The sequence below is a fragment of the Salarias fasciatus genome, chromosome 6 (assembly GCF_902148845.1).
Source record: "Salarias fasciatus chromosome 6, fSalaFa1.1, whole genome shotgun sequence".
Lineage (NCBI taxonomy): Eukaryota > Metazoa > Chordata > Actinopteri > Blenniiformes > Blenniidae > Salarias > Salarias fasciatus.
Window position 1 is genome coordinate 10,659,469 of NC_043750.1, and position 11,784 is coordinate 10,671,252.

The following is an 11,784-nucleotide window of genomic DNA, read 5'->3' on the forward strand; positions in this document are numbered from 1 at the left end:
CGCTGATCTGAACACACGAGAGACTGCGGCTGTTTTCCACTTTCTGTCTCTCGGAGCCACATCAACAAGTCTAATTCAGTTTTAATCTTAAAAAAATATATATTAAATTACTCTGTGGACAAATATTTTTGTGAATTAACAATAGATATGATTAATTTTGTTGCCGGTTTGTGACAGCAATGCCTGAGAGCATTAAAAAAAGGACTTTTTGTCAACGTAGTTTATTATTTTTTAATCTAAATCTGCTGTCACATCAGTTGTCTTTTCACGAACAGCAGACTGGTTTTAAAATCATAAGCTAAGCCGCGTCTGACTATTTATCCACCCCAGAGGCCGACTTCAAAGCCCAGTAAGAGAAGGATCTGCCATGTCCCTCACTCTGAGCCCCTTTAACTAGGTACCCTTTCTCTTTTGATCTGCCGCACCCCTTAATTTCCTCTAATTCCACATCGGCCATGACGGCATGCATGATTACCTCTGTATAATCCTGTCCTATGTTGTTTTTGTTGCTCTCGTAGCTCCATGGCCGCGGTCGCCCCCCGCCTTCCCCTTCCTCTGCCGGGGAACCTTCAAAGGCCGCGCTCGGTGCGATGGACGAGCGGCTGAGCGATGGACACGGGCGCAATCAAAGGACACGCTCCCTCCATTGTGACCAGATGAAGGGACGCCTGCCGTCCTCCAGCGGTGAGGCGACGCACGCTGACGCACGCCGACCATCTTCAGGCCGAGCGGACGAACCGCTGCAGCACTTTTGAGTAGTTCTTTGAAGCTCGCCTTTGAGGAGCAGGAGGGTTCCTGGTCGGACGTTGGTTGGCGCGGCCCTCAGCATCCGCCGCCCCCCCCCCCCCCCTCCATGCTGACTGTTCGTCCCTGTGATGCTTATTATGAGTTGTCCGACCGCGAGCAATGAGCCGGAGAGCTGCAGCAGCAGCGAGGGCAGCAGCTGCACGCCGTCCTCCATCACTACCTCAGACCCGTCCTCCACGTCCGGACGCGCTCGCTCCACCCACGGCGAGGCCCCTCCGCCCCCTCCCCTCCCGCCCCCGCCGCCGGGGGCGCCCCCGCCGCCGCTCCCGCCCGCCGGCGCGCCCGCCGGACACAGCGCCAGGAAGAAGCGCCGCGTGCGCAGCTTCTTCTGGAAGCCCATCCCGGAGGAGAAGGTGCGCGGGAAGCCCAACATCTGGACCATGGCGGTGCGGCAGCAGCAGTACCAGATCGACGTGCGCTCGGTGGAGGAGCTGTTCGGGCAGCAGGAGGAGGCCGGGGCGGGCACCCGGGGGTCAACCCGGCCGGCCGGGTCCTCCACCCATGTGTCCCGATCCCGGTCCTTCAAGGAGAGCAGCAAAGACGAGGTGAGAAGGTGTGAAGGAAATATTGAAACTACTGCCCATCCCATAGAAGGCAGGACACGATGTTGGATTCATTTGGGTCATTTTTAACCCAAACATCGACGAAACAGGTTCAAAACTGCTAAAATATCTAGAATAAGAATTCCCGCTGCTTATATTTTCAACTTTGCGAAGATGTTTCTAAACTTTAAACATCAATCTGAAGTTTCTTTTTTCTCCAGGTACGATAGTATCTGAGATTTTTCTTGTTTCCATACACACTCTGGCACAATCTGTCTTCGTCATTTCCGTTTTCCAGTTTCTGTTGTCTTCTTTCTTTCTTTTTTCACTAGTCACTCATGACGTAAACCGTGCAACACTGCCCCCACAGGCCATCAGTGGCATTACATTACATTGAAACTATATCCGTCCATGTATTTAGCATCAAGCATATTTAGGCCTTCAGTCTTTTAATTTCAGATGTAACTCTGTGGGCCAGATTGAGCGATCCACTTTACTTCATAAATTGCTCGAGTTGTTGTTATTCATTTCATCCGGGTTGCCTCAGCTCGTGGACACACCTCTGAAAAGATGAGAAAGTTCCAGACTCATGAACACAAAGCTCCTCCTGCTGTATGGAGATAACCTGCAGGGACCAGTTAGGTAATGGTCTCAGTTACAGCTTTTCTTTGTCATGAAAAATTATTCTTGCTGTACCCAGAATGAGAGCTTGGTTGCATCATTGTGTCGCCCTGCAGAATATGGCGAAGTGTAAAGCAACACCTTCAAGTGACTCAGGGAAACGCACCGAGCGATCGAGTCCCACAGTGATCCGACTGGTCGACACTCAGAACCTGAGCGGTTTTTTAGGGAAGAGTTATTATCCAAACGCTCCTGTGGGAGATTCATATGAAACCCAGTGGTCTCTACACGCAACGAGTCCCAATAGATAATGCTGGATTGCAGCTGTTGTCTGCGAGTCTTATGTCAATAAATTATTTTAAATATTACCTTTATTTGTGCTGTCGATAAAACTGTTTGTGTTTTAAGTTTTTTAATCAGGGAATTTTATCGTTTACCAAAATAATACGTAAAAATGGGATTTTAAGATATTTGCAAAGCTGCAACCAGTTATTTGTTTTCTTTTTTTTTCTTTTTTTTTGCTCAGTTAGTTATTAATTGTATAGCAAAGTATGCTATTACTCGTAAAGTTCAATTTACTTATTGACTAATTTACTGATTTTCCTTCCACTGAACTCTCACTTCAAACCATCAAAGCTCTTTATATTGAAGCTATTAAGTCAGTACGGTTCCGTCACCTGTTCGGGGAAGGCGATGCATGCCTCTGTTAGTGAAGGAGGGGTGAAGCACACGTGTGTCTCGGGGGACGGTCGGGGTCCCGGCGGTGGAGGTGGAGCAGCAACAATCAGCAAACACAAGTGCCGTGTCAGGACGGAAGTGTGTATGATATGTGTGTGAACCCACCACTAACGAACATGTGTGCGTCTGTCACTGTCCTTTTTTTTTTTCAGATCAGCATTCTTGACTCAAAGAGAGGCATGAATGTGGGAATTTTCCTCAAACAGTTTAAAAAGTGAGTATTTTGCCCGCTGCCTGTGAGACTCACAACATTTATCAGAAAAAAGAAAAGATGGCTTTATTTAAAAAAAAAAAAAAAAAACTCAGTTTCATATTTGTGTTTTCGTGTCCAGTCCGTTAAATCCAAAATAATTGCGGGAGATTTGGGCTGAAATCTGTGTCACTTGCTCTAAGAAGCTTTCTTAGCGCTCAGTGGTTTCAAGTGATTTGGTTCAGGAAGTCTTGAGGTCTGTTCAGTCGGGACTCGGGTCGCCTTGCACAGGTTGTCTCGGCCAAAGTGTGTCTGTTTGCGTGATTGTGTATTTGCATGGCTCTCCACTGTATTTCAATGGCATTTGACTGTGAGCTGAACTCTACTGAGTGAAAACCAACTTATGGGGAGTGGCGTCATTTCAGTCTCGGCTCACTTTTTTTTGTTGCTTTTCAACTGATATTTATGAACTGTATTAACAAAAACATCAGCAGTTTAATGTTGTGATATTAAGGTTCTTAACTGACCAATAAAAACTATGATTCAGACGACCTTGAAACCAAGCTTTTGTATTTCAGGTCCAACCACTCCATTGTTGAAGACATCCGAAAAGGAGAAGGAAAGATCTACGGAGCCGAGCTGCTCAAAGACCTGCTGAAGCTGCTTCCCGATGCTGAGGAGGTCTGTGTTTGCGCGTCTTTCTGTGAAGCTTTCAGCGAAGCATGAATACGCTTTCTGACAGAGAAAGACTCTAAACGGTGCATCCTGCTGCGCCGTCCTCTTCCTCTGCAGATCAAGAAGCTCCAGACGTTCAAAGGAGACCCAGACAAGCTGGCACTGGTCGATTCCTTTATGTTTCTCTTGATCCAGGTGCCGCGGTGAGTTCATTTCAATGGCGGGGATGTTTGACAGTCTGCAGAAGAGAGAATCGATTGAAATAAAGCGGGGCTTTTTTCATTTTTGAGGGGATTTCCCCGTGAAAACATGCTGTTGTTGAAGTCGGATCTGCTGCCAAAAGAATCCAGCACGCTATGTCAAATAATGCTCACAAAAGTCCGCTTTTAGAAAAGGAGAGGGTCGGTTTCTTTCGTTCATTTTACCAAGAAGATTGCGTGATTGCACATTAAGATGATTCAAAGGAACACAAAATTAAGCCATCCAAAGCCAGTCAAGCATAGAGCTTTTTAAAGAGCCAGAAAGCTATGAGCTGTCTCTGCTGGTGAGCCGACACTAGAATGACCTCCTGACCTCTGTAAGCCATGATGGTTTAACCTGCTCTGAAATAGTGGGCTCCGGGTGTCTCCTCCAGATTCGAGGTTCGGATCGAGGCCATGGTTCTGCGTGAAGAGTTCTCCCCGTGCTGCGTGCTGATGGGCCACGAGATCGATGTCGTCCGCGTCGCCACGAAAGGTGATCGCACAGAAACTCTGCTCGGCCTTCGACGGTCCATCTCGCTGCCTCGTCTGTGATCCGATATATTTCTGAACCAGTGTCTTTCTCACATCGCTGGATGTACTTATCTGAAACCGTATTGTAGCCTGTTAAAAACGTGTCTAACAAGCGGACAGATAAAAACACGCCCCACGTGCAGGTGACCCAGAAACCTGAGTAGCGGTGGATCTGGAACCTGAGATAAAGCCACGTGGGGGCAGAATGGAAAGAGATAACTGAGTCACGTCTGTGTTTTTTTTTTTAATTTACATAAAACATTATCTGTGAAACTGTCTGTTGTGCGTTGTGTCAGTGCAATGTCTGAAACTTTCTAATCTTAAGAAGAAATATTTACACAGCCTCATGTGTGGATAGGAGTGGTTCTGTTCAGCCTTAAAACAGTGAATAGATGCTGCAGCTGAATTTGAGTTTACAGGACAGTTGCTTTCTGTTTCTGCAGCTCCAGCCCACCTGACAGCAGGTCCCACGCTGCACTCACGGACACTACATCTGTTATGCAACGCTTTAGGCATTCAGTACATTTTCACTTTGAGCAGCATGGCTGCTGAACTGGAAAATTAGAACTGAAACGTGCTCTGCAGTTTAGTATCCAAAGAGTCCGCCTTCGTTTCAACAGCTGTACGAACCTCCATTTGGTCTCAGCAGAGTTTTTTTTCTCAACGCCAACTTGTTCATGTGATGCAGGTTTTGGTTAGCAATTGGAATGGTCAAATTGGAATTAATTTGAATGCTGGTGAATGAATGGTTAAAGCTGAAAGTGGTGTTAAGTGACTCGGTCGCGATGCGTCCTGCAGACTCTGATTGAGCTGATATGATGTCTTCCTGTAGAGCTGATGAACTGTGAGGAGCTTCATGCGATCCTGCATCTGGTGCTGCAGGCTGGAAACATCATGAACGCCGTAAGAGCGAGAAAACCCGTCTGTCTTTAGCTTTCTGTGTTTCGGTGCAACAGTTTATCCCATAAATGATCCTTTTATCCTCAGGGTGGTTACGCTGGAAACGCCGTGGGATTCAAGCTGTCATCTCTCCTCTCGTTGGCCGACACCAAGGCCAACAAGCCGGGAATGAACCTGTTGCATTTCGTGGCCATGGTGAGTCAAACTCTACACCAAAATGAATCCATCAAGCAGTAAAGCGTCAAGAAACCACCGTCAAAGAACAGACGATGTTTTATTAACAGCTGGAGAAAACAGTGTGTCGTGGATTAGCGCAGGAACACGACGAGAGGAAAACTAAATCATACTTAAAGGAGTCAAAGACTGGCTGATCCAGGAAGTTACAGTGAAGCAAAATGCCAGCGCCATAATCAGATAACATCACCTTGTAAAATGCTAAATGCGTTGGTCTGAAAGATTGTCCCAAATATTCAGCTTGAGTGGGGCAGACTGGTAAAATAATGCCTCAATAACCTTTATATGTGGTGCAGAGCATACCTGATTAGAATGTTTTTATTTACAAAACCCAAATACAATTTGAAATATTACTGTAAACAATTAAAATCTTGACATAAAGTCAGCTTTAATTCTATTTTCTGGTGCTAAATGTGAAAAAAAAAGAACAGCTTCACCTTCAGCTGTTGTATTCTGCATGTTTTTGGCAATTTTAGGATTTGAGGCTCCTGCTAATTTCCCATCGTTCATGGCAGCTTCACCGACATCTCAATTTTTACAGTTTACCCTGTTGCTCATTGGGCCTGATTGGAGCCTCTTGCAGGCCGGTTTCAGCCCACAGGCCTTATGTTTGGCACACTTGTTATATATAGACTGTATATAAAAGCCAGGAATTATCTGAAAAGCTCTGACCATTCATGTATCCTGTTTCTGGTATTTAATTGCCAAACATCCTGTTTCTTAAATGTTAATTTCATTAAAATTACTCTATTTTATTTTCTGAAAAAAAAGACAAACTTCAACAGGTCCTAAAGTTTTATAATATATGGAAAACTACTAAAACATGTAACTCCAGAAAATATCCAGGCGAGAAAAATGCTAAATAAAAGTAGTGAAAGTGAGCCCGAGGCCGCACCATATGGAGACGCTAAAGCACCTGCTTCGCATGCAAAGTTTGTTTTCTGGAACACGAAAAGCAATCAGATGCACAGAGGACGGGGACGTGAAGGTGAGTCGCAGGCGTGAAATGAAGTGGGGGGGGAAGAATTTCAGTGTGAATTTTCTCTTCAAACAGGAAGCGAAGAAGAAAGACGAGAAGCTGCTCAAGTTTCCAGAGAAACTTCAGGATGTCCAGAGCGCGGCCAGGTAACCGGAGATCAACGCCACGCTTTTCACAGCGAGGGCCACAAACTCCAAACGGTGTCAGGGTCGCTCGGTACAGCTGGATTTATTTCACTCACTTGCCGTGTTGCAGTACCGAGGTTCTGCAGCATGAAAGAACAATATGTGGCTGCATTTCTGTTCAGAGAATCGACTTTAATTTCCACACATATTCAGGCCCGTACCTACGAATGTGTTTACAGGGAGGAGGCTATTCAGCGCTCCGCCCATTGTTTGGCGTTTTGAGCTTTGTTGAACTGGTTTCATTGCTCTCCTGGCGTTATTTATGAGCACCGCAGGCAGCTCTGAGGTACTCACTGAACGCTGCCAGCCCGGCAACAAAGGGGAGGCGGACAAAACTGGTGGTGGACAGAGTGAAGCTTTCAGCACGTAAAGCGATTTCAGTCCATTTATCAACATTATGCTTGGAGAGTTATATGTCGAAAAATGTGTGAAGAGTTGAGCAGCATCGGAGCGCAGACATCTACATACTCTGGAAGAAGAATCCAGCACCAGTGCACTTAATAAAGCGCATTACTTCAGCAGTTGCGGCTATATCATCGAGTTATAAGGTTTTCAGAGAGGCTGATGTTTTCCTAATAGGAGTTAATTGGATTTTTCTGGAGCCAGCAGCTGTCAGAGACGCTGCGCCGGCTTCAGCGCGGCTCCAGATGAAAGTTAATGCGACATCCTCCCAAATAGCCGAGAGCCCGCCGGCGGCGGGATTAAACGAAGTTGTGTTTTCGGAGAGAGAGTGCCCAGGTGTTACGTCTTCATCGATACAATCGAGTCAGGCCTCGTTACCCCAAGCTGACATCCAACCTAAGTGCGGCGCTTTGAGAATGACGCTCGCGGCCTCGGTGTTGCCGCGGCGACTGTCAGGCTCCGTCAGCTTCACAAGGTCATCGCCGTGTGGCGTCGGTGCGGAGCCCAGACCGCCCCTCCCTCCCTCCCTCCCCGGCTCGGCCCCCTCCTCTCAGTGTGGGAAGCAGCGGCCCTGCATTCATCGGTAACAGCCCGGCAGAGCGTCTCAGCAGAACGCTGACATGTACTGTATTGTCGCACCAAGCTGTGATCTGCGGGGAGTTCGCGGTCTGCTGCGCCGTTAGCAGGAAGCGATAGCCAAGTTTGTCTGTCAGCCTTGTATTAAAGATTGTTTTGTGTTTGTGCTTTTTTTCTTGGAGGATTTCTGTGGAGAGCATCGAGGCGGAGTTCTCCTCGCTGTACGTCCGAATCAAATCCCTGGAGGAGAAAGTTCAAGGAGACCAGGAGCTGCAGCAGCAGCTGCAGCCCTTCCTGCAGGTGAAGCAGCGGTTATGTAATGCTTTATGCACCCAGACACCGGCTGGACCTGAGCCACTGTACATTTCTGAAGCTGCTGACTCTTGTGCTATACATGACGACATCTATAAAAGTGGCTAACGCCTTATGAATAAAGAAAATGCCCCCGTGTGCCTGATGTCTTGTCTCAGAGTTCGGCACAGACGCTCCAGGACTTGAAGCGACGCAGGCTGGACCTGCGCAAAGAGGGGAACGCTCTGATTGACTTCTTCTGCGAAGACAAGGACACTTTCAAGCTGGACGAGTGCTTCAGGATCTTTCAGGACTTTTGCATCAAGTTCAAGAAAGCTGTTAAGGTCAGTTTTGCCAAAGGAACATTGTAAGAATATAAGCATTTATCAGACAAAACAGACCAATGGTGCAGCTTTATCGTCACTGTGAGACATGAAGATAAACAGAAGGTGAGGACTCTTTTTTTAAAACAATCAAAAAGAAATTGAACAGCGATAATAAAATCATGCTTCATTTTTGTTCAGTGCAGTTTTATGTGAACAGTAAAGGCACCAGGAATAGCACTCTTCATGCTCCATGGTCCATTACAGACCCGTCAGTTAATCTTGTGTCAAACCGGCTGCATTAGCTTTTATCTCCTAATGTCCTCCTCAAGAAAAGTGACGATAAATCTGATTTTCCAGCTATCATGAAGCGTCTCCGTCAAAGTCACCGAGCCCCTCGCCACGCCAGATAGAGCGCTGTTATTTGACACCAGATTCATCATCTTGCCAGCAGCTGCCACACCTGACTAGGTTATCAATAGGTTCATCAGCTCGTATGAACATTATGTGATTCCCCATTTATAAGATTAATAAAGTGCAGAATCAAACTAGGGAAAGGATGGTAGGAAATAAGATGTAAACAAAGTGAAATATCTTTGAAGACTCTGAAGGCACCTTTAGTTTTTTTTTTTGGAAACATACAGTAGTTGTAGTAAATGACTGAATGCAGCAGTTTTTTCTCACGGTGCTTTTCCTTTTCTCCCAGGATAACATGGATCGTGAGTTGAAGGAAGCGGCCAGACAGCGCCGTCTGAGAGAGCTGGAGGAGAAGCGCTTCGCCTGGTCGGAGGCCGATCAGACCGGAGGGTTCGGTCGCAGCAGCAGCGAGAACGACGTGGAGATGCTCACCAAGGAGGGTCTTCTGGACTTCTTCCAGGCCAGGTCTCAGAGTCCCCACAGCCCGCTGGGGCGTTCCGCCAGCGCCCGCCGCCACCGCCACACCATGACCTCCATCGCCGACCGGGAGCTCCGCGGATACCTGGAGCTGTTCGGGAACGGGAATCCCGCCGACTATTCCAAGTTCAACAGCCTGCCTCGGTCGGGCCGCCCCGTCCAGCGGAGGACGACGCCCTGGATCCTAGCCCAGGACAACAACCGGGAGCTGGGCTGCGACAGACCGGTCACGTCGCCGCACGCAGAGACTGAGCCCATCAGCCCCCTGGCCAGGTTCTCCTCCTCCGGGATGAACGATAATGAGGACCCGTATAACAACAACAACAATTACTCATCGGTGTCGGAGAGCAGTGCGCTGCCTCGTCCCTTCTGCGTCTTTCAGAAGTCTGCCCACCTTCCCAACCCGACCATTACCAACCACATGAACGTTAGCGTGGAGAAGCATACTTTAGTCCGAGGCCCGCAGGCTTTCGAGCTGCCCAGCCCGAACAACAACAGTAATCATCTGCACTTTGTCAACCAAGGCGACGCTGCGGTGACGGATTTAGACGAGGAGAGACCAGCCTCTCCGAAGAATCTGGACGATCTTCGACAGGGAGCAGATCAAGAGGCATCATGGGAAGGTAAAGGGGAACCCCCCGCCCAGGCCGGGCCCCCTGCTGAGAGAGAGAAAGAAGAGGACTACAGCACAGTTTCATCAACCACTTGTGATATTCCCCTACCGCTAGACACCTCCGCGTCCAATAAGAAGCCGGTGTTTTACATCCTGGACTGCACAGAGACGGACTGCTCCGTCACCCTGGATTACTCCGAGGCGGACTCCGGACTTCACTTCAGAACAACAGACTGCAGCAGAGATCAGGGCAGCCAGCAGGACCCCAGCTCCCTGTCCTCCAATCTGGAGTCCATGTCCCCCAACGACCAGTCGGTCTCCACCAGCGACCTCTCGGCGCCAAAATCGGCAGACGCGGCGTCCATGACGCCGTCCGCCACCACGGAGGAGTGGGACACGGAGAGCTGCGACACCGCAGAGGGGAAGCAGCAGGCGGCGGAGAAGGACGCCCAGGGAGTCGGCAGGAAACCAGCAAACGCAAAGAGCAAAGCCAACAAAGTGACGAAGAGCGGCAGCGGCCGGGCGGTGCGAACGCTGACCAGCAGCGAGAACCAGGGCATGCGGAAGGTCGTCCCCATCACCAAGCTCGCCAGGACGGGCAGCAGCAAGCGGACGGAGCGGCCGCCGGCGCCCGAGGGCGGGGACGGCCGCAGGCCCTTCCGAGACCAGAGCACCCCGGCGAGAGGAAGGAGCGAGAAGACGACCAGGCCGCCTCGCCACTCCAGTCTGCCCCCCGAGGAGTCGAAGTCCCAGAGGGCGAGCGGCGCCACGGGCATCATCACCAGATGGGCGCGAGACGCGATGCCCCGGAAAGCCTCCCTCAGCAAGCCGAGCGCCAAACCGCTGCGCAACATCCCCAAGCCGGCGCCCGAGGAGAAGATGTGCCGCTCCACGATGCGAGCCCTCGCCCAGGCCCAGGCCGGGGCCTCCTCTGAGAACACCGCCTCGCTGACGCACAGCGCCGCCAGGAACACGTCCTCCGACATCCCCAGCTTCGCCCGCAACACCGTGGCCTCGTCCTCCAGAACCAAGAGGGAGCTGGGCCCCGTGTCCGTCCCCTCCACGCCGTCCCGCAGCCCCTCGCTCATGGGCCGGAACGCGTCCGTGAAGCAGAATCGGGTTTTGCCCACGGCGCACGGCGGCGAGGAGCGGCCGCCGGGGACGAGCCTGCGCCGGGTGCAAAGCGTGCGGGCGGCGAGCCGCAGCAGCTACCGCAGCGAGACGCCGCCCCCGCCGCCGGCGCGCGAGGACGCCCGCAAGGGCAGCGTCTTTTCGGAGAAGTCGGCGCAGCCCAGAGACTCGGCGGCTTCCGGCAGGAACGCCAAGCCCAGCTGGAAGTGACGGCGGACGCCACGAGCAGGCAGTGACTGAGGGAGTAAATCCAGATCTGAGCGCTTCATCCTGTCATATCATGCAAAGTACAAGAGTCTCAGTCACACCTGACGCTGTCTCGCCCTGTAAGGTTCCCTATCAGGTTCGCTCAGAGCAAGATGCAATGAACTTTTCAACACGTCTGCATTTTGTTTGTGCAAAAACAAAACACACACAAAAAAGAAGAAACAATTCACAACTTCCTTTTTTTTCTTAAAGGGGGGCATTAAGTAAACTGACAAATGGCAAACTGGCTTTTTTTTTTTTTTTTTTTAACAGATGCCTTTTTGCCTGCTTAGCTGTCTATAAGCCGTATGTCTGCTGTCGATGTCCAACACTACTATATAATGCTGCTAATTAGCTCTCGACAATTTGAGACTGAGTTTCAGTGTCTGTTCCATTCAGGGTTACGAGATTGGTCGTATCTTACCTTGCTGCTGTTTTAGTGTCTGTTAGTGGTTTTGTTTGGTTTTTTTTTGCTCTTCCCTTGCTCTAGACTAACTAAGCTTAGTTGGCTTTTGTGGTTCCCTTTGCTTGATACCTCAGTAAAAAATCGCAGTGGCCTTGTTCCAGCTGAAAATGTAGAATTGCTCCTTTGGTTCTGCATGATGAGAATGTAGAATCAGGCCAGTTTTAAAAGAACTGCAACGTCACTTTTTTCCACAAACAC

General features: G+C 49.6%; 1 protein-coding gene across 1 annotated transcript; it reads left to right on the top strand.

Moving 5' to 3' along the window:
• The first annotated feature begins 851 nt into the window (after window positions 1–851).
• Window positions 852–11,557, top strand: fhdc1 (FH2 domain containing 1). Its single transcript, XM_030095066.1, has 11 exons — window positions 852–1,352; window positions 2,861–2,922; window positions 3,477–3,579; window positions 3,691–3,776; window positions 4,208–4,308; window positions 5,179–5,249; window positions 5,334–5,441; window positions 6,535–6,605; window positions 7,805–7,922; window positions 8,093–8,257; window positions 8,943–11,557. Exons 1-11 carry the CDS (start codon window positions 876–878, stop codon window positions 11,082–11,084), a joined length of 3,504 nt encoding a protein of 1,167 aa, XP_029950926.1. The 5' UTR covers window positions 852–875; the 3' UTR covers window positions 11,085–11,557.
• The last annotated feature ends 227 nt before the right edge of the window (window positions 11,558–11,784 follow it).

Coding starts and splice junctions, on each gene's coding strand:
- fhdc1 (XM_030095066.1), top strand. CDS start 876: ATGCTTATTATGAGTTGTCCGACCGCGAGCAATGAGCCGGAGAGCTGC. Junction 1,353..2,860: donor AGGAGAGCAGCAAAGACGAG/GTGAGAAGGTGT, acceptor TTTTTTTTTCAG/ATCAGCATTCTTGACTCAAA. Junction 5,250..5,333: donor CTGGAAACATCATGAACGCC/GTAAGAGCGAGA, acceptor TTTTATCCTCAG/GGTGGTTACGCTGGAAACGC.